At 36.6% G+C, this 22,356-nt stretch overlaps 1 protein-coding gene across 1 annotated transcript in view; it reads right to left on the reverse strand.

Annotated features, from left to right (window-relative positions):
• Positions 1-2,164: 2,164 nt before the first annotated feature.
• LOC136804656 (dynein beta chain, ciliary-like) overlaps positions 2,165-22,356 on the reverse strand; it is a 60,530-nt gene continuing 40,338 nt past the window's right edge. Inside the window, exons 37-63 of the mRNA XM_067061260.1 lie at positions 21,960-22,242; positions 21,169-21,342; positions 20,398-20,706; positions 19,839-20,006; positions 19,105-19,266; positions 18,237-18,314; positions 17,678-17,839; positions 17,070-17,263; positions 16,537-16,699; positions 15,946-16,141; positions 15,422-15,654; positions 14,116-15,036; positions 13,433-13,741; positions 12,275-12,510; positions 11,806-11,928; positions 11,304-11,508; positions 10,553-10,858; positions 9,548-9,841; positions 8,991-9,184; positions 8,071-8,347; positions 7,029-7,167; positions 6,628-6,716; positions 5,717-5,908; positions 5,351-5,470; positions 4,665-4,916; positions 3,932-4,105; positions 2,165-3,251 (exon numbers count right to left, since the gene is read on the reverse strand). Of these exons, the coding sequence (XP_066917361.1) occupies positions 2,634-3,251; positions 3,932-4,105; positions 4,665-4,916; positions 5,351-5,470; positions 5,717-5,908; positions 6,628-6,716; positions 7,029-7,167; positions 8,071-8,347; positions 8,991-9,184; positions 9,548-9,841; positions 10,553-10,858; positions 11,304-11,508; positions 11,806-11,928; positions 12,275-12,510; positions 13,433-13,741; positions 14,116-15,036; positions 15,422-15,654; positions 15,946-16,141; positions 16,537-16,699; positions 17,070-17,263; positions 17,678-17,839; positions 18,237-18,314; positions 19,105-19,266; positions 19,839-20,006; positions 20,398-20,706; positions 21,169-21,342; positions 21,960-22,242 (6,571 nt within the window). The 3' untranslated portion in view covers positions 2,165-2,633. The remainder of the gene's footprint in view (positions 3,252-3,931; positions 4,106-4,664; positions 4,917-5,350; positions 5,471-5,716; positions 5,909-6,627; positions 6,717-7,028; positions 7,168-8,070; positions 8,348-8,990; positions 9,185-9,547; positions 9,842-10,552; positions 10,859-11,303; positions 11,509-11,805; positions 11,929-12,274; positions 12,511-13,432; positions 13,742-14,115; positions 15,037-15,421; positions 15,655-15,945; positions 16,142-16,536; positions 16,700-17,069; positions 17,264-17,677; positions 17,840-18,236; positions 18,315-19,104; positions 19,267-19,838; positions 20,007-20,397; positions 20,707-21,168; positions 21,343-21,959; positions 22,243-22,356) is intronic.

Genomic DNA, 22,356 nt, shown 5'->3' on the forward strand with positions numbered 1-22,356 from the left:
ATGGGCTCTTCCAGAAAAAAATTGATATAGGGCCGGGGGTGGACGACAGGAATTTTCAGATAAAAAAAGCACTTCGAAATCCAGTTTATTTTTCAAAGTGCTTTGGAAATTCCGCTCAATTTTTTATTTGAACCCTTGGAAATTCCACATATCGTCAACTGCTCTAACTTGGGACTATCTGGCAAAAAACATGGGACGGCAATTCGGCCACCATTTCAACCGAGCCTGCCTCCAAAGTCATTTGATTTGAGTTAATGAACGGCGTGAAAATTGAAAGTGAAAATTGTGGAAAAAACTCAAACTTGAGAAGGAAAGGTGTTGAAAAATATATTCCTCTTGGAAAAGTCAACTCTCACTTCAATACAATTAAAAATGTGATCAATTAATTTGACAGCTATCAGGCAGAACTTCTACAAAGAATCTGTAAACAGATTTTTTGACAAAACTACATGTGTAGATAAAAGAAAAATAGGAGAACTACATACCCATTACGTACCAGGGAAGAAAGATACATAAAATACATAACATTTTTGAGGAGGTTGCTAAAGACATTTTCTAGAGGCAGACAACCCAACCATCCCCAGCGCTTGGCAAGCGAAATTGGTGGAAGCGGAATGAAGGAAGACTCCGCCTCACAAAAGAGCGTTGTAAAACACAGACCAATACGAAATTCAAATGAACAGTCAACGTTCCAGAAAAAAAGACGTCTGTAAAATAGACAGCATTGACTCGCCTATCAAACGGCATATCAAAAATATAAGGATAAATTTCAACTGAGACAGCAAGACTCAGATGCTCCATTGTCAAATAGGGCGCATTATGGCGGGATAGTGGGCGTGATGTTAAGAGTGGAAATACCGGGAAAACTAGAGTAAAGTCGGATCTGATGTGACGTCATTAAAGGAACCAAGGTGATGTCGCTTTTTTGCGAGGGGTAAATCACTCGAAAAATTATCGTACACCTTTGCAAAAAGTCAAAAAACGTCAAAATAAAGTCAAATGAAAAGTCAAATGAAAAGTCAAAAAGTATCGTACACCTTTTTTCAAGTGATTTACCCCTCGCTTATTTGCTTTTGCCGACCTACCAAATTTTGAGTCCTTTCCTGGATGAAAGGGATATGAAGGGGTGCACTTACAGTAGACATTGGAGCATGAAAGCCATGAAAGGTGTACCTTATTGGACTAAAAAGCAAGTAAAGTGGGCTGAACTAAGGCGTCACCTCTCCTTTCTGGTAATGTTGCGAGATATATCCAGCTTCAGATAACACCATGGTGTGGTGGTATTCTTTTTCTCTAATTAAGACGAGCATTTAGCTGACGGTTTGAATGCCCCGAACAGCATTGAACTTAGTGAAACATACGCTTTGAAATCATGATTGATGTCAATAGATTGCAACAAATAAATTATAATATAATTTCAGACACAATTGCAAACTCGTTCGCATTCCCTTATTTCGCTTTGATCATTGATAGTGCTGACAATAAAGACAACAAAAAACAGACATTAAAAAATCGTTTTAATTCATTTTCATTCAAAATCTTCATATATTTGAGAAATTTTAGAATGGGGGGACTTTTGCGTCACTCCTTTTATTTAAGATTTTCACAAGTCCCCTTCTTTTAAATCCACTAAAATTCTTAACCCCCCCCCCTTTTTTTCAAGGGGAGGGGGTGCAAACTATGCAATAACAAACCATGATTTCTGTCCCTCAAAATGACAAGATAAATAAAAGAGGCCCCCAGCGGACCCTCAATTTTTTTTCGAAATTCACACATTGACGCAAATTTTCCTCGAGTCTCACGCAATAACCCAATTTTTCAGAAAATCGGAAAATTTTCGGGGAAAATCGGGGAAACATTGGAAAATCGGGAACACTGCACACAATCAGTGGAAAAAAGGGTTTTTCAATTTTCATGCATTCACGCAACCGAAAATGCCCATTCACCCATTCATGCAAACCGCTGGGGGGGGGGGCATAAAAATACAGTAAGTGAAAAAGAGTAAGAGTAAACGATTAGGCGTGAAACGTGAAACTGGCAGTACTTTTAAACAAATTGAAATATATATCGTAAGTGAAATAGGGATATGGAGCGCAGTGACACGTGTATACAAGAGTTTTTTTTATGAAAATTGAATATATTATTAGAATGTCATTACCAAACGCTGTATATAAACAAGAAATATTTACATCAATAATTTGTTCAATTTAAATTAGTAAATTTTTGAAAATTTTAGTGATTAGGAAAAGTTCTTCTCAAAAAATGAAATCTATTTATATTGGAATATTTTATTTACAAATATAATTTATCTACTAAGTTTAAAAAACGGAAGATTTTTCTAAAGATCTGTCAAGAAGCTTGACAACCTAATTCTGAAAAAAATAGTTTTTAAAGTTTTTTTTCAAAATGTGTCCCTATTTTCTAGACATACTAAGAGACTCCTCATAAGTTCAAAATACGTAATGTTATACGCTTTCAAAGATAAGAGTGGCTGAGTATTTACTAAGATGACAAAAAATCTGTCCAAACATGTTACGTCTTATAGCGATAATCATTTTACAACAAAACAAAAATTAGTGATGTCATTCTGTAAGGAAAAATAGCAAGGGAGCAGTGTTTTAAAAAGTTCTCTTTTAAGAGCTGAGCAGCAAAGCTACACCGGCTAAAACCCAACGCGCCGGGTTCTCCTTAGTTTTGAGGTTGAAATTCCAAACGTATGTTGGTCCACGTTGCCTTGTCTTGTATACGGGACACTCGTACGAGTTACGTAAATCTTGTTTATCAACGGGAATGGCACGAATGAATATAACAGGCATAGACGGCGTCAATTCTTTAAGACGTGATTCCGCGATCATACCAGTTTGCGTATCCCAACGTGCACCTTCCATGAAACAACCGTGCACGTAAGCACCTTCACGGGGCGGTGCGTTGAAATCATCTTTGTTCTTTTTCGTAACGTCAACGTTTAACGTCATACGATCAAGCGGCCATTCGTTTTTACGTGCCATCGACTGCATAACGGCGGTGATGAATGATTGCGGATTAAATAAGCCGGCTAACCAAACAACGTTCGGAAGATGGAAATCTGTTGTCCATTGCTCCAACTCCTTGATACGTAACAGGAGATCAACAAACCATGCAGCAAGACCTTGTAGTGATGGGTACGCTTTCTTATTCCAAGATTCAGGGACCTCATCCATGAACAATGCATTGGATAATTCTTCCATAGCGTTGGTAATGGTCAGCTCACCCTAAAATAAAATAAATGTTGATTACAGAAATGTTTTTTAATGAGAGCATCCATAATTTTTGAAATTTTTTGATGTTCTTAACAGCTTTTTGAGCTCAAAGCCTTTTTTTTTAGTTTCACCATTTTAAAAGTATTTTTGTGCATTTCTTAAAAAGTCCGCAAGTTCGCAGACCCCTTAAAATGTTCTAAACTTGTTCTTAATATTTTGGCCATCAAAGCATTCTTATAGTTTGTTCTTATATAAAAAACGTGTATGCAAAGAGTGTTTCAAAAACAATATGACAGGTTTGAACTGATGATTGGAAAACTAAATCAAAACTCGTCACTAAACAAAAAAGACTAACTTAAATTTTGAGAGCCATCATGGTTTGAATTTGTATTAAACAACTCAAAAATGCATATGCACAAAACCCTGGAGAAATACAAAGTATTAAGCACTGTTTTTCTTGGTTGTGCACTAAGGATATACAGTTGAGTCTCCATAACTCGAAGTCACACGGGGAACAAACTTGTTGAAGCAGAGGAAATTTCGAGTTATGGAGTAAGGTTTGTAATGCATTGTTAACAGGGAAGGGACCAACAAACTTGTTCGATTTAAGGAGACATATAGAGGTTCCAGTCAAAGAGATTCATCTGTAATATGATATCAAAACCCTGGAGAAGAATCTTTTTAAAACCTACCTTTAGACCGAGATCTAGTTCTTTCAGTGAGACTTTCATTTCGTTAGTGAGGCCATTCATACGATCTGCTTCTTGTAGTGCAACCACGGTGTACGGTGTTCGATCTTCAGCTTTAGTCATCAATTCCACCATGTTAAATTCTTCTGGTAACTTCTCTAAGATTTCATCCAGAACCTTTAAAATTTATGATAAAGTTGCATAAACACAGGATATACACTTTAGATAAAGAAATACTTGCGCCAGGATCATATGCAGGGTTCAAAGACACGAACATTTTCCACATGATTTTTTAACCTAAAGTTCTCCTGTTGTTTTATGGATAATGGGTACCGAAAATGACATCGATACTTGCTAAAGCAACTTGATTTATAAAAATTGATATTATGTTGGTTAGGCTTGGTTAGGCCCAAAGCTACTAACTTTAAAAGGACCAGGATACGAGAAGCAAAATGAAGGGTAAATAAAAGATTTCAAGGAAAAAATAAAGTGAGTATTTCAGCTGATATACCGTCGTTTCGCATTAAAACTCTACTGACTTTTCCCTGATTTTCCGCTATTTTCCCCGGGATAAACGGCATGAAATTGGACATTTTTAACTCCAGAGTCCAGGTCTTCTTCTGCTAGAAAAGTGGCAGTGGAATCTTATGCAAAAATGACGGCATCTCTTTAACATCTTAACCGACTAAGACATTTCACCACCCTGCCTACTATTGTGAGCATATAGTTTAAGTACCTGTTTCACTTTTTCTTCACGTGTTTGGCCACCGCCTCCACTGCCGCCCGAGTCGCGTGGTTGCAATTCCAACAATGTTCTGAACAAGTTGTCAGATGTTGCAGTTAGGAAACCGATTTCAGCATTCGGATGCAAGCCGTAAAGATTCGGACTTTCGGGTGGTAAATTTTCGTCCAGGTACATATGATAGCCTGCGTAATCATTGTTTGGAGGTAATAAGAATCCAGGGGCTAGATAGAGCTCACCATCAAGCTATAAAGGAAAATTATGAAAAAACTAAGATTTTACAAGGGAAATAGTACATACAATAGTAGGTAAATAATGGAGCCTCGTAACTAAAACACTTAGAAATTTCCATAGTTAATTTTACTAAATATTTGTTGTTGTTCTCATAGCTGCAACGTTAGGACTCAGACCAACAATAAAGGTAATTGAGCTTGATAATATAACTCTGAGAAAGAAATCGACTTGTCAACAAAATGAGTACAAAGAATTCACCCTAGATAAAATAATTTGTGTTAATGACTCATTAAATGTAAATTATTATATACCGCCGTTAAACACTAGGGGGCATTAAAAGATCTACTTTCAGTATTCAATTTAGAAGTTATTAGCTAAGATTTGACTGCATTAGCCGTGTTGGCACCACATGGGGTATAATCTGCATTAAAGTTATCTTATCTTACCATCTCTGGCTTCATGTATTCTTGAAGATACGTTCGGCAGAGTCTTCTATCCCAATCATCTGTAATATGACCTCCGTACATAATTTCACCGAACAAGTAACGCAAATCTTCCCATGGTACCTAGAGGAAAATATGATTGTGATTTTTTATACACCTTTTCGACCGTAGTCGCACGGTCAGGCGCGTGCCACTTTATTATTTAATTTACCACCCTAAACTCGATCCAATCCTTTTACACTTTTTTCTATTGTCTTTAGGTGCGAAAAAAAGATATTGGACAGTTTTAGGGTTGTAAAACGGACAATTGGCGGTCGAAAAAGAATAAGTTTTGACTGGATTTCAGTTTAAAATCGGAAAATATCATACCTTTGAGTTGGCTTCCAAATAATTGTACAAAACATAAACACTGATGGTTAAATCACCAGTGTTGAATGGATATGATCGATTCCAACCTTGAGGTCCGAACTTTCTTCGTTCAGCAACCACAGCATGGAAATAACACAACGAAAACAAGATGCTCTTGAACTCATTCTCTCTGGCACACATCTCAAGTGTTTCCTAGAAATAGAGAAGCTTTGTATAAGAACCAGTAAATTTTGGCTGATCTAATTCCCCTCTTATTATGAGCTGAGTCAGGTTGAAGGAGCCTTCACTTGTCAAGTGAACTACTGCGAGTGGGAATCGAACCATAGTCGCATGTGCAGCAACCAAGCTACTGAGCTTTTGTATAAGAACCAGTAAATTTTGGCTGAGTTCCAATTCAATTTAATTTAATAGTTGCACGAAGCTCTGAAAATAACTACACGTTTTTTTTTTTATAAGAACGTCAAAAATTTTCGAAGCCTTCGGATGTTCTTAGTTTTTTTGGATTTGAAGCCTAAAAATGTTCTTAAAATGTTCTTATTTTCAGCATTTTTGAGCATTTTGATGTAATTTCTTAAGAAAATGCATGTTTTTAAGTCTCCAAAGCCTTAGAATGTTCTTAGAATGTTCTTAAATTTTTGGGCCTCGAAGCCTTATGTTCTTATATAGTTTGTTCTTATAAAAAAAAAAAACGTGTAGATATTGATTAGCAGCCCAGGTAATAAGAGGATAGCGCTATTCCTTATGTCGATATAGGGGAGAAATGATGAAAGAAAATAATGAAAAAGAGGCTGAATTTTAAGCGAATTTAAAAAAACGTGAAAAAAACGCCACGTAAAAATTAATCCACTCACGGTAAAAAAAATCAATACTGCGATTACCTTATGATGAAAAAACCTAAAGAAGATACTCACTTGATTGAAGTTATCCAAAGCTTTATGAACATTTGCCATCATTCCAGTGGGAGGTTCATTGGTGATTTTGATGGACACCTCCAAAATACCTAGAATCAAGAACCACAAGTTAGTGTCAACTACCTTAAGTTTGTTATGATCAGGCCTCTTTGGAAGTGACGATCTGTGAAATAGTCTGATCTATGTTTCCTCAAATTCTTTTCTCGGTAGATAACTTATCTAATAAAACTACCAAAAAAGCATACTTAATTCTTAACAAAAGCTGTCATTCTAAGGATGTACCGATCTCTGAAAGTCATGGAACACCTAAAGTTAAAAACTGCGATTCGAATAACCATAGCGAATTTACAATTAAAATACGAACAAAGTTAATGGAGAATCATTTACGGAGACACTCTTACCTTGAGGAATGATGTGACCTTCACGAGTAGGTGAAGGTTCAGCAGACATGAATAATCGGTAATCTTCATGACTACCAGTACTGTAAGCTTCCATCTTCTTCTCAAGTGTTGGTAACCATTTCTTTACCAAATGAATGTTCTAGAAAGTGAGTGAGAAATGAGCTGCATTTACTAAAATTTTAGGAATCTATACAAAGATATCGGCAATAGACCTTTTCATAAATTACAGTACGAACAACGCTTACCTCGTTTTCAAAATATTGCTATGGTAATTGGTTACCAGAGGATTTTATAAAAAGTTTACTCTATTTATAAAAGTAACACTTGAAGACTCAAGGGGTTTGATCACTTTGGTAATGGTTTCGAACGAGGCAGGAGTTGCACTCTAAATAGTTTATGAAAAGGACTATCCTGGTCGTTCGGTGCTGGTTTTATTGACACTAGATAAACGTTAAATTTCGCCCACGGGTTGGCTATGTAAGTTCGGTTTGAAAATTTTCAACATTGTTTGAAATCATATCACTATTGACAAATCAAAAGGGTCAATCTCAAGATTAATGCCTGAGAAAGCTAAGAATTTTTATGTTTATCTGAGCATAAATTTGGAGATTGACCGTGGTTCATGTAGATAGCACCCTTTTCACTATGTAAAAAGGACCATTCTCAAATTAAAGGTAAGCTGAACAGAAAAACTCTTAGCTTTCTCAAACACTAATTTAGTGATCAGTCCTTTTGATTTGTCAAGGACAATATGGACTTTCCTTTGATTTCTAATTTCTAAGAACCAAAGAGGTACAATGTACAACACCACTTTCATCAGCCGGATACTTACACATTTTGTATAAACAACTCCAATTTCCGGGCCAGGCCTGGGGCGCTTAGAATTCTGGCAAAAACTTACTTTGACCACCCCTGATAGTATACCATAATTATGCTTATGCAGTCAAGGGCTATTGTTTACCATGTTTAGATTATCTAAGAAGCTTTATCTTTACGAGATGGTGAAAAAAATCGGCTAATTTGAGGCCCCAAGCTTATATACCTGTAACACAACCCAATGTCCTTCTTTAGAGGCCAAATCTAATGCGCGTTCAGCAACGATTTCTTGACCTTGACCAAGAGAAACACTGTGCAAGTTCTTGTTATCTGTGGCGAAACCTAATTTCTTGCCGAGAGCTTCAACGTCTTTCAAGGGGTCAACACCAGGGGATAGGATAAAGAAGATGGGCGTTGCAGGGCCACTTTCTTCGAATGATACAGCAAACTCAATGGATCGACCTTCAACGTATTTTGTGCCAAGTTGTTCTTCGACGTAATTCCTATGAGAGAAAATGGGACGGATAAATCAACCCTAAGGTAGCGGCAGAAATATTAGAATAGCGAGTTTATGTATGTTTTTGTGTGTTTTCTGCAATGGAGACAATTTGCATATGATTTTTTAAGGTAAACAAGCACTTTTAGCGTCATCGATTTTGCGGGTCAGAACTGTGGGTTTTTTCCCCAAATCTCTTCAGCCAATTCCGCTGTCCACAAACATGCAAATAAATAAACTCACTCAGGTTTTTTTTCGGCATCGCTATAGAGAAATGGCGTTGTTGGGTGGATAGTTAAGGCTATGGAAATATCAGACAACTAATAATATCATTGAAAAGTAGGGTATTGAAACCAGAAAATGCTTTCTTCACCGATTAGATAAAAGATTCTTTAGAACTTTTTAGGAACGTCCATCAAAGATGTAAGGAAGGTATGTACAAAAAGTTACTTGCGAAATTATGACTGTGTCCTGAGAAGCCTTTGCTAGGGTCTACTTATTCTATAATATGATGTACTTTGTTGGCAACTTACAAGAATGACGTCCCAGACTGAGAACCAAGAAAAAGATAAACCACCTACCTTTTAACAGTCTTATCTTGACCCCCTTTCTATTGTAGCTTGAACCGTTCAAAAGAAAAATATACTCACTTGATAGCGTAGATCATACGATCTGGTCTGAAAGCACGCAACATGCATAACTTTTGAAGCGATGTTTTATTCTTCCATTCTTGAGGGAATTTTTCTTTCTCTGGACATTCGCTTTCGATAAATTTCTTCCATCGTTTGGCAGATCCTTCAATGTCACGATCTAAGTTACGGAACTCCTCCATGTTACTCAGTGCCTAAAGATGGGGATAGTTGATATTTAAAAATGGATATTGGGTCACAAAGGTTTAACCACTACGCTGTAAAAGTTTATAAAAATAAAGAAAATAAGGAAAAGACACTGTTCTGGATTCCCGCTAATGCGATGGCTTTGTAAGAACATGGTAAGAAATATATACGAAGTAAAACAACTCATTTTTTCACCAAATACCATTATGGATAAATTTGACGTTATACAAGCCTGGTTAATTTGAACCCAGTCCTTTATTACAATATTTTGGTGCAACGGTTAGTAGGTGTAATCAGGGGAATAATAAAGGCTTGTACAAGTTCAAAAGTTACTTTGTGAAACTTTACTTAAAAGTCCCTTTTCGACTTACCTTGACACCACCCCAAGAGAGGTTTGACAAGAAATCAACGGGACTTGAAACATTCATGACAGCCGGGAAACGAAGCAAGAAATCTAATTCTTTAGGATCAATTTCTTTCTTCATTAAAAGGATTTGGAATGTGGTTTGAGCCATGAAGATGATTTTGTCTTTCTCAAAGAGACCACGTGTTGTATAGATGAAAACACTGAAAGTGATGCAATCAATCAAGTTCAAGACACGTTGCTTTACTTCATCAGATGCGTCTGCTTTCTCGATAGCTTTCTCGAAGACAACACTGAACGCCTGTGTAAAGAAGTGAAGGGATTTGTTAAGAAGATATGTGTTCTTGATATTCGTATGTTACTTTCCTAACGGAAACACCCGAAAAAAGCTTGGATTTGACACCCTTCTCTGATACTAAAAAAAGAAGCACGGTGGTCAAAATCTTTAAATCTAGCTTTTTTCGGGTGCTTCCAGTAAAAAATGACGTCACCTTGACTTACGCATGTCAAGAATATTCATCTGGTGGCTGTCAGTGGAGCCGGGAATTAGAGAGGGTGGGAGTCCATCCCCTTTTCTGATCCTGCTAGACCTGGGTAAAGGAATGCTTAAGTGGAGCGCCACACCTACTCTCAGCTTCCAGTTACTTACGACCTAGATCAGATAGCCCGATCTAAGCTACTTATTGTTGCGTTGGCATGGCGCTGACCGGGGATCGAACCAAAAACCTTTGGATTACAGGACGAATGCTCTTTACCGACTGATCTACCCTGCCACATTTGTTTGAACAATGATTACCAACGGTGAATATATTATTGTTTAAAAAACATTTGGCTAGCTATTGGCTTTTCCTTTTCACGAATAGAAAGATAATATATCTTACAAGCAATCAGACACTTTGGTCGGAATAAAAATATATAATCAAAAGAAATAAAGAAATTATCGAGACTTTACTAGTCACTTTTGGATACGAAAAGTTGACTTGAAACAAATTTAGCAAAGCAACGTACATACCTTTAAAGAGAATTGATAGATCAAGTTGATCTTATTCAAATCATTCAAAATGAAATAAAGCAGAGAGGCTCTGGCGGCAGCTGGTCGATACATCTCACGAGCTTCGTTAATCGCAACTTCAGTTACTTTAGCTTCTTTAGATTTCACTTCAATTTCAGCTGCAGTTCTTTTGGTCGTTTCTAGATTCTCAACCAGTTCATAGTCACCGAGGAAATTTCCACCAGCGGCTGAAAGACGTGCCAATAAAGAATCTTCCAATTGTTTAAGAGTGATGGTGAATTGATTTTGTTGTTGTGTTAATGCGGCCTGAAATAAAGCAGATAATAAAAAAAGTAAATTTAGTGGATCATTAATAATCCGTACAAATGTTATAATTTGATGTAGTGGCCTGATTTCGCCAGTCTGCAGTCTTTGATATCGACATAAATGAGCACTCTTGAGAGAATAAACCCACGCGAGAATCTAACTTGTAGCGTGAAGGGAAGGGAAAAATTGTTGTTAGCACATAAAACTCTACATTTTACAAATACATTATTTTATAGATATACAATTCCTTGAGTGGACCAACAACAAACAATTCACGATATGCACCATTGCAATGTCTTTTGACATTACATCACGGATGCAACGGCTGATTGGTTGTAACTGGCATACGATCAGTCATTATGTCACTTACAACCAATCAGCTGTTGGGTACGTTATGTAATGTCAGAAGACATTGCAGTAGCACATATCATGAATATGCCCTTACCTTGGTTTCTTCCAAATCTGGACGTTCCTTGGCAACAACATTCGCCAACAATTGATCTTCAAGACCTTCTCTGGTTACAGTGAAATTGATCAATGTTGTTTGAGCCTGCATCTCTGGTTTGTAATGAGGGTTGGCAAGCTTGGTTTGCAGAATAAGACGGAAGTTAGGATGGTACTCGATCTCTTTGTCACCAAGTTTGATGTATCTATGGATAAAAATTGGAAAATGTGTGAATGAGAAATTAGCCAATCAAGTGAAATGAAAATAAAGATTGAGAGAATGGGACTGAGCTGCAAAAGCCCCCCATGAAATAAAATTAAAAATGATACTAGGTGCAAAATACAGTTTTAACGTGAAAAAAAAACTAAAAACTAGTGGAGAACTTTTTACATTTTTTATTGAATCTTTAAAAAAATCCCAAAACAACTTTCTCACTTTTCGCTCTTGGATTTAAAGGTAAAGAATTTGTAATGCCTTGGCTATTATAAGATTTTGAACCAACCTTCCTTTTTTGATTGTATTTCTTCCCAAGATAGGATCTAATACAGGATCCAAATTTTCACCAATACTCTCGATTAAAACGCATTCACCATTACTAACAGCAGATTCGATCAGATCCAAATACCTGAAAGAGAATTTAAAACATGTGTTAAGAAATCCAGTTTGAGAAATTTTAACTGACATTTGATAGAAATTCGTCGACATATGCCGTCTCAATAAGAATCAGTTGGGACACGTCAATGATTACGATGTTTTACGAATATGGCATCTACTAGCTTAGGTCACTGTGGTGAATATAAAGTATCAGGAGTGCGACCGGAATTGATAAGTCAGGATAGAATGTTTAAAATTGCACTTAAACTTCAAAAAATTCATTCTTTCAAGTCTTGTTATGATAGAACTAGCGTACAATTTTAACTAGGTAGGGTAGGGTGGGGTTGCAACCCTGATTGTAAAACGTCCCTTCTTACCCTTTCTGTCCGAGTCTGACAACTTTGAGTTCAGCTCCTTCTCTGGTCTTGATCCATTTGATACCCTGCAATTGCGGATCGATCATCAATGGCCATCGTTCAGCATTCAACAAAATGGTAGCATTTTCTGTTGACATACGATCACTAGGTAGATCTTCGTTATTCCATTGAGCAATCATTGCATTGTCGGTAAGTAAGGTTAAGGGATCTAGTCCTTCAGTGATTGGGATGGGAACCTGGCAAAGTAAACAATGATTTGAGGTGTTTAGACTCACTATGAAGATATTTTTCCAAGTTGATGATAAACCAGTCATCACACTTTCACTCGTACAATATCGTTCAGAGTTTTCTATATTTTCCTCTCGTAAAGGCTCGGAAAATATGACGAAAATTCTGAACTCGAAAAATATATCCCATATTGTACTCGGTACCGTGTGATAACTTTTACTTATCGGTAGTACTTTTTCAGAATTAAAGAGAAATTCATAATAATTTGATAGAGCAGTCTATTAAAAAAGATGCTACTCGTACAGGACGCAAGGCAAGGTAAAGAGAGAAAAAAATCGGAATAAACTAGAGAAAGATTCAGAAATCATATATCTATGATATTTTTCATTCTATGTTAAGTTATGAAAACTTCCGCCGTAATGGAAGCAAACAATATATTTGTGTAATAGATCCGTAGAGACCTGGGGATTCGAACGGAAATCACACGCTTTTTTATAAGAATACACTATGAATATATATGAATGTCCATGATGAAAATGGCCAAAAAATTAAGAATAATGCTAAGAATACCACCATCATGGAATTTTGTTACTCATGCTAAGAATGCCATTTTTAGAGCATTTTCAATTATAAATCGCCAATTACCCCCAAGTAAGGCTCACTCCTTTCACAAAAATGCCATTTTATGCTTGAGACGTATGTACTAAATGTTAAATCTAGTCTGAATTAGGATCCTAACCTAAGAATGCTGTAAGAATATTTTAGGATGATTTTCCCAAAAAAGTTCAAAAGAATATTCATGATTAAATGGATTTACAACATTCTTATAAAAAAAGAAGCGTGTACTTAAAACAAAACATGGAAAACCCACCCTTATTGATTAACTATTGTTTTGCACAATAATCAAACAGAAATTTTAAGAATGCCAACCTTTTGCTGTTTCAAGAATCCTAACCATTTTTCAATCATCAATTCTTCACGATAAGCTTTGGAGAAACTTCCAACGTATGAAATAAAGGATGCAATCAAAAGGACATCACCAGGGAGTGTTTTAGCTTGTTCTTTAAACAAGGCTACAGATTCAGCCCAACGGACATTTTCGGACGCTAAACCACCAACTAGACGGTTAGCCAACTCGATTGTTTTCGCAGTTCGATCAGCTTCTTGTTGGCACCTAAGCTTGGCGTTTGTAGCTTCTTCGAATGAGGCAGTGAGTTCAGCCAAGTTATCATCAAGTTCCTATAAAGCAAAATTGTGAATTGATAAATTGATGTCGTGCTCTTTTTTTGACCGAAAACGGTTACGGGACTAGCATATAACAGACAATAGCATATTAACTAAATCACTGACACGGAATACATATTTAAATTATTCAAATTGTTGTATCGAGTTCGTACTAAGAAGAGCGGGAGCAAGGATCTCTTAAATTCAAGTTCTTAAAAAGATTTTAAGGAATAAGTGCATTAAACAAACTAGTATGCAGATATATATGTCACTTTCCAATTAATCAATCTTCCAAGTTCTTGCTTCAGTGAAAGCTACGGACTAAATTCGAGCAAAGTCAGTAAGGTTACAGGACACGCTAAAAAAAGTAAAACAAAAACGTTAAATACCTTAATCTTAGCTTTGATCTTTGATAATTTCTCCTCAGCGGCAGCCAACTCGGCATTGGCTTGAGCGAGGGCTTTACGTTTAGGCTCAACATCACAAAACACGTTATAGAAAGTCACAATATTGATGACCCATGCACATAACCCGGCAGCGGCACCTGATTTCGAACGGATCATTTCAGGATTAAAATCAGGATCTGCGAGATATGGGTTTACAGCTTTCAAACAAGGTTCAGGAATGTTTTCTTTATCATAATGGATAAGCTGATCTAAGAACTGATCGACTTTAGCCATCATCACTTTAGCAGCTTTCCAGCTACGGTCTTTCGGTACTTTACCACCAGGCGCCAACAGACACATGACAGCAGCGGCGACATTCACACAAGCAGCCGGTGGTTGACCAAAGGATTTCAATTCTGTTAAATTGTTCTTGTTCAACGTATTCAAAGCTTCTTCAGCAGCTTTTAAAGCTGGTTCAGCTTTGGCTAAGTCAGTTTCACATTCAACTTGCTTTTTACCGACTTCTTTAGCAATAACAGCGACTTTCTGTTCCTCATTGTCAGCTATCTCCTTCTCTTTACTGACCTTTTCCGTTTCGACACCTACCCTCTCAATCAATGCATCAGCATCCTCGTTCTTCTGTGCTAACTCAACTTCCTGGGATGCCAATTTTGATTTCAGATCGTCGACTTGCGAAGCCGTACTTTGTAATTTAGTTAAACCATTTTCAAGACGCTCCATATTTTGATGTAGCTCTTTGCTCTTCTTTTTGACTAAATTCTGGTAGAGTTTGATTTGTTCCAAGAAAGACTTGGGCGTGGTGCAATTGTACCTTCTTTCGTTCATTAAGTATTTTTCACTCATTTCATTGACACAAGTGTGACAATGGGCTAAGAATTCGGCAACTGAATCTTTCTGCTCCGGCTGAAAAAAGAGAAAGGAAGGTCTCCAATGTACTTGATTTAAATGTATTAAGATGGTGAAACTTCTAGAGACAAATGCAAATCACTCAAGTAATGACAAAATATTTTAATTTCAATTTCCAAATGATCACGAAAGAGGTTGTTTTGTTCAAGTGTCACCAGCTATTTTTCATTTTCACTTGTTTTTGATGCCATGTAAAAACCACTCTCCAAGGAGTTAATTTTAATATGCTTACATGGTTTTCACATGATGGCAAAGAAGAGTACAAACCTAAAGTGAATGGACTTACACTATAGCAATCATTAGAAATAAATTTTCTTTCTAATAAAGGCAACCTCAGGCCCCATTTCTGTGACGTTTGGTTACAAAAATAAAGATCACTTACAAGGACTTGTTCAGTCTCCTCCAAGAAACGCCGAGAGACAGAAAACAAGGCTTCTTCAGGCCATTCATGAAACCAATCGATAGCTGTACAATTTGTGATGGCTGGGAACTTCCTACTCCTAATACGGAGAGTGTTACCAACGGGTGAGAAACAAAGGACGACTTTCAGTTGGCGACGTACTCGATCGATGAAAAACTTCCAACAGTTTTCTCGTGTATCTTGTATACCAGATGCTGAAGGCAAGATAGAAGAACATTTTGAATGAAAAGAAATAGTAAAGTTCGACAAAAATTTAACCAAAATACAGTTGTAGAGTGTTTGATAAGGCGTGTGCGCGTAACCCTTTTAATTTTTAGGCAAAGTGAAACTTACAAAATTGTTTCAGCACGAAAGGGAGAAACGGGAACAAGGGAAACGTAATTCTAAAAATCACATCTAGGAATCTTTAAATAAGGTTCTTTCGAAGTTTTACAAATAACCAAACAAAGGGTTCAACCCGTAAAATAGTTAAGTAAATCTATCACCTTTGCATTCGTTCCGTACGGCTCCAATAATATTTTCAATTTCATCATCAGGGAAAAGTCCGGGCACTTCACCAGAAGCCAACAAATCATTAATCAAAACTAAGAAATGTTCTTCTGGAACTTGAGCGTCTGTCAACAGGAATACAGTTCCGATGTTTTTGACACCCGCTTTCTGACACAACGTTCCCAGATCGACCTATTGACGAAGTAAGGAAGACTTACAGTCTAGAATACAATGAATAATCTATTGCAATCTATAATCAATGACAGCAGTTGTGGTTATTTCTTTGGGAATCCTCGTCAGCCCAATATCAGTGTCTCTGAAGATTTTGTGCCTTTTGACACACGTTTGATATTGGAACTAAAGCGAGGAGAAGGGTACAGGGAGGGATGGCGAGGTAAGATCACACGCAATACACAGGAAAATTTGCGTAAATCACCTGGATGGGAAAAGTACATTTCACACTTTGGAACATGAATGATTTTCCCAACCAGCGGAGTTTCTTGCACGTTTCAAGGTGTGAAATACATTTCTCACACCCGGTTGATCGGCTCAGTTTCTCCTGTGATAACTGTTTTCTTTTATCTTACCTTGAGATCAGCAATACTGTATCCTTTTCTCAGCGTGATTTGGAAGACTTCAAGAGCACTGATGAAAGCAGCCAGTCTTGCTAATGATTGTTTACCAGAGCCTCCCACACCAACCAAGAGGGCGTTGCCACGAGGTGCTTCCAAGATACGATTGATTCGACAACTATCAAAGAATTTGTAAAAAAATTCAATAAAAGGAACAAGAACTTTATTAAATTTTTTTGAAAGGTAAGATTGTTTCAACCTTAAACTGGTTGAATTTGGTAATAATAGTCAAGCCCAATTTGTGAAAAAGCAGTAGTCCAAAGTAGCCCACTGACAATAAAGAAGCCATTTTCTAAATTCTAAATCCTAAAACACTCAAAAATGGGAAATAATTTTAAAGTTACATCATTCGGAGCTTTTTTGCCAAAATCACCGAATAACTTCTATATGATTAAAGTAAAGTCATTATTTTCTAAGCCATAAGGATTTTACATCGAATCTGTACTAAAAAATACAGATTTGTCTATCAGAGATACAAATATACATACATGTGTGACATGGCATCTTCGAAAAGGACCAGATTCATAACAGCATTGACTTCGTTGTAATTATCCAATGCTTCGGTCAATAATTTAGACAATTCATCCCAGCCAGGTACTGGATTGTATTTAGGTTCACCAATTCCAGCAGCAAAATGTGAAAAGATGAGTGGTTTCTGACTTAAGGCGTCTTCATCTAAATCCTGTGAAATATGAAAATATGAAAGTGAGCAAATCCAATGAGCTTTGGACAAATAGAAATATGAGAAAGAGAAAAAATTCACGAAATAAAACTTTCGGAATAAAAATTTAGGTATATTCGGTAAGTTAATTCCGCGAAAAATTCTAAAAAACTGACGCAAACTTTAGGTATGTTCGGGAAAATAGATCCCGCAAAAAATTCTGAGAAACTGATTAAGGAAAAGATTTACCTTGTGTCATAAAATTTCCTCAAACACCTTTAAAAAGTAGTTTTGGGATAGGTTTAAGACTGAATGATGTAAAAAAGCTTTTTACTTTTTGTAGCATATTTTGTCGAAGGTATTAAAGAATTAATTTGATAGGCAGTGGCTTGGTTTCTGAATCTTTTAAAAGGTGTGAAAATTCTGAATACTCACGTCAAAAAGTTTCTTGTTGAAGTCTGTTTGTAGTTTATCGTACAGTTCCATATCATTAGAATCAACCAACTTGTCACGGTAAACACGGTTGCACTCGTGATTCCAAAGACGCACCAAATCAACTGGAGCTTTCGAACATTCTTTACTCGAGAAAAGAATACCCTGTAGAAAAGGATACGATTTAATCAATACCTTCAAGTGGGGGGGGAGAGGGGTCTTCCGATGGTACAAAATACCGGAATACCAGAAATTCGGCCTTCAATACCGGGCATTTTTTTCGTCTAATACCGTATTCTCGGAGGCCCCATCCTTCAAGTTAAGTTTGATTGTTATCAACAAAAACAATGCAGTGGAGTTTCTGTAACTGAAACATGCACGAGAACTTTGTTCCAGTTATGAAAATTTGAGTTAATAAAATTTTAAGAGGTTTGTTACCTGACGGGCTAATGAGTTAAGGAGGCATTTGAATAATATAGGTTCCAATTATAATTAATAATTTAATTAGAGAAATCACCCTACCAAAAGTCGAAATTAAGGGGTTCTCTCAGGCAGCATTTACCTGGAAAATGTTGGACAAATCTCTCAAGTTGAAGATGTAATGGAATTTGATGGCTGTTGGCAAGAATGAACTTGTGATCTAAAAGAAAAAGCAAGAAAGAAACGAATCAAAAAACCAGTCGGTTAAAAGCACCTTGACAAAACCCATTATTGTCATTTGCAAAGCCATTTTATTGACATCAATAAGAAGGATCATTCTCTTTGGCTAAGACCTAAATATTTTGACCGGAAAAAACTCATACCTTATTAAAAGGTCAAGAGTCCTACAAGATTGGCCACTATTATTGTAAGAGTATATTTTTGAAAGAACCTAAAAATAAGTCTTCTTTGGTCACGTCAGTACTAATTTATAAACATGTCAGTAAGGGCCAGGGCAAACCAGTCCAACATTTCATCCAACACGATTTTCCAATGGTGGATGAAATGTTTGATGGAAAAACTTGCGTTGAATGAAGCGAAAATCAAGGCCGGGGCAAACCGATCCAGCATTTCACCCGACATGACTTGGAAAAAAATGAAAATTAAAAAAAATAGAGAAAAAAGTACCACCAAACCAATCCAGCACGAAAAATTACACAATTCAATGAGAGAGCTTCTTTGATCTCGCCGCAAATGTTGGATGAAATGTTTGATGGTGATTTTTTCTTTTTTTTTAATTTTCGTTTTTTTCCAAAAATTTGAATTGACGCGAACCAATCCAACATTTTATCCAACATCAGAAAAAAGGCATGTTGGTTGAAATGTTGGATCGGTTTGCCTGGCCTTAACAAAAGAGAAGCTGGATAAAGAGTAAATCTTATTTCAATTGCTAGTTAAGAAATATTGTTGTACTTTAGACATCGAGTGACAGACTTCTTGCTTTTATTTACCTTGGAGTTAAAAGCGACTGCAGCTTCGACAACACGCTCAGAAATCTTCAACAGTGCGGTACCCATATCCATGTAAGTAATATGTGCGTTCAAAATGTTCAAATAGATGGTTTTCAATGCATCTGCTCCTGGGAAACTGATGGCGAACACACAGAAATGACGCTGGAAGAGAAATAAAAGAGTGATAAGAAATGAATTGTTGTTTGTTCTGCCTTGATCATCAGATCCTTGCATGAATAAAAAGAACTCAACATTAATTTCTAACAGAAAACAACTTCTAAAAATGTGTCACTAATATGTCACTACCTAAAGAATATTGACAATACCTTCGTAAATTTTAAATTTTACGTAAATCAAGGCGAAAAGAGGAGTTTCGCTATAATTTGAAAACCTCCTCTTCAACTTGAATCTCTTATAAGTCAAACGATTTCCTTTTTTCCAAGGCCGTTCAATTTATGGACACTACTGTATTAAAGTTCTAGAAAAACCTAATGTTAAGTTTATGAATGTGACAATTGAATTAAAACCATTTAAGGATAGTAAATTTTTCAAACGTATCAGCAGCATCAATCAATCCCCATCTCGGGGGATTAGGCTGATGTTGTTTTGGCGAATTTATGCCAGCCGGATTTAAATGCCAGCTGTAACAAAACGTTGTTTCAAGTTCATCTAACGTTATATAGACGTTGTGAACATTGAATAAACGTTGAAACAACGTTGTGTTGAAAGCAAACCTGCAATCGTGGATTGATGGTGAAGGAACCAGCTGTGGGGTTCATACAAGCAACATATTGACAATTATGAATGTCTTTTAAGGTGATCTTTGCACGATCGTACCAATGACTGTAATCCATGTGTTGACGAATCAAAGTGTGAGGTTGTACTGTACCGTATGTATCGACCTGTGGATAAGGAAGACAGAGAAGAAATGATGATATGAAATGGAAACAAGCTCAAAGGGAATTTTTTTTTCTAAACTGAAAACTGGATAACCGTTTAATTCAATGGATTAAACGACTTCAAAAATAATCAAATAGCAAAGTTCAATTAGAAAGTAGAATTTACTCGAAGCTTGAATCTTGAAATGTTTCTTGTACTTGCAATTAACAATACTTACAATATGGATTGTGTAAAAGCGATGTTCCTACCGCAATTGCGGTAGAAAATTATACCGCAATTGAGGGAATCCCTTGACTGACGGTCGCCTCCGATAACCTCCGATACATAAACTCACTAATAGAGAGAAACGAGAATCGTAAAAGAATTTAATAAAGAATACAGAATCAGGCTTACCTCTGGCATATTCATATCATCAATGAAATAAACCATTTTCTTGGCTCCAGGAGGCCCGTAGTTACGACCCGCTTTCTTTTCGAGCGGCTTCTCTAAAACTTGTTGCAACATAGCGGACGTCGTGTAATAATTGAAAGGAACATTTGTCACAATTTTCTGGTCGGGGTCAAGAGATGAGAATTTCTCGCCGGCTAATACAGTTTTACCACATCCAGCGTTTCCGACAAGCATAATAGGACGCCGTGTTTCCATGAGAAGATCCATGAAATATCGAATGCGAATGGTTTCGGCAGTGTGCACCAGAACAGCCTGTAGATGAAAAAAGAAAATTATCACAGATTAAGAGCAAGAGTTTTTCTAAATCTAAAATTATAAGGACGTTTTATGTTGGGTGGGAAAAAAGTTATCGTCAAAATTGGCACAAACATTGACACAAATCAAGATTTTTAGAATATCCTGTTCTATAAAAGAATTAGTAGAAAATGTAAGCAAAAAACGATAAAACCTTGCCCCATAAAATCTGCCTGGAATAAGGGAATGGGTCTGAGTCAACAAGGGCGACATAAAGTGTCTAAACACAATGCGGTGACGCGTCTCAATTTGCAGATATGAAGCAGCATTCAATGCTGGTAAACTAGAGTCCAATCAACAATCAATCACCAATCTAGTGAGAGGTCTGCGTTGATTCATTTTTATCATGACGTAATGTTTTCAACGGAAGCACCCTAGTTTTTGTCAGTAGTAGGGGGAGGTGAAATCAACAATAATTACCTGTAATGGCATATCAGGATCAAATTGAAATTTGGGAACTTTTTCTGACCACGATACAAATTTCTTGGAAGATTCATCGATACAATAATCAAAAACAGTTCCAGCAGATGGGAATTTGATGGTCTTAAATTCGGTTGTCCACCATTTTGAAAATTCAACACGATAATCTGTCAACTGGGTAAGTAAAAAAAGAAATTATTAGCGAAATACTTCAGAAAAAAGTTAAATTTCAAAATTGTAATTGTCAAAGCGGATTTCAATAGCTTTTTCTTTTATTTATTCTGAACTTGTTCTGAATTAAGTGAGTCCGGAAGCATCGTTAACAATTTGCTCAAAAATCAAATGCGCCAAAATCGCAAATATTTGGATAGTGGTGCTGCGATGCAACAGCTTACATAAAATGACAAAACCAAGCTGGAGCTTTATCCGCGAAAGACTAAATCCAAAATCTCATTTAAGGGGCCAACTTAGCTCGTTTCTTGATTTATTTGGAAATTTTCAATTCCGGCGGAAATGTTTTCAGTAGTTTGAAGTACAAAGTGGTTGTCAGGTAAGGTAGATCATCTCTGATATGGCTTAACCTCCCTCCCACCATAATAAGCCAGTACAAATCACAGAAGAGCCGGGATATTCTATACATGCCAAAGTTGTATACGAGCAAAACAAAAGGATAAGGTGACTGTAAACACAAAATGCAAAGTTTTAGTGTCGAATGACTGTAAAAATTGAACAATCTGGCTCATTGTCACTAATCTCTTATCAAAATGAAAATAAAATAAAAGACGGTATACCTGATCCTGGAACATGCTTCCACCAAACGCCCAAATGGCGGCGAACACAAAATAGAGTTCATATAACTCTTTATTAGAGTCGGCGGGCGTGTTTTCAGGTGTTAATAAAACTTCTAGTAAATAACACAACATTTGAATCATGCTGATATCAACAATGGGCGTTATCTTCTTAAATCGAACGCGGAGTGTGTCCAAGCAGATAGGTATATATTTATCGAAGAGGATTTGTAGATTAGCTTTTTCTGATTGGATTTCACGGCGATCGATCCAACTTTGGACATATCTGTAAGAGGGCAGAACATTTTATGAAATGTAAGATTTCGAGAAGAAGTAAAATGAATAAGCTCTGTTTTAGATGATCCACCTTTGTATTTCAATCTTTTCCGAGCAAGGATTT

This window comes from Clytia hemisphaerica, unplaced genomic scaffold (genome assembly GCF_902728285.1).
Source record: "Clytia hemisphaerica strain Z4C2 unplaced genomic scaffold, Clytia hemisphaerica genome assembly, whole genome shotgun sequence".
NCBI lineage: Eukaryota > Metazoa > Cnidaria > Hydrozoa > Leptothecata > Clytiidae > Clytia > Clytia hemisphaerica.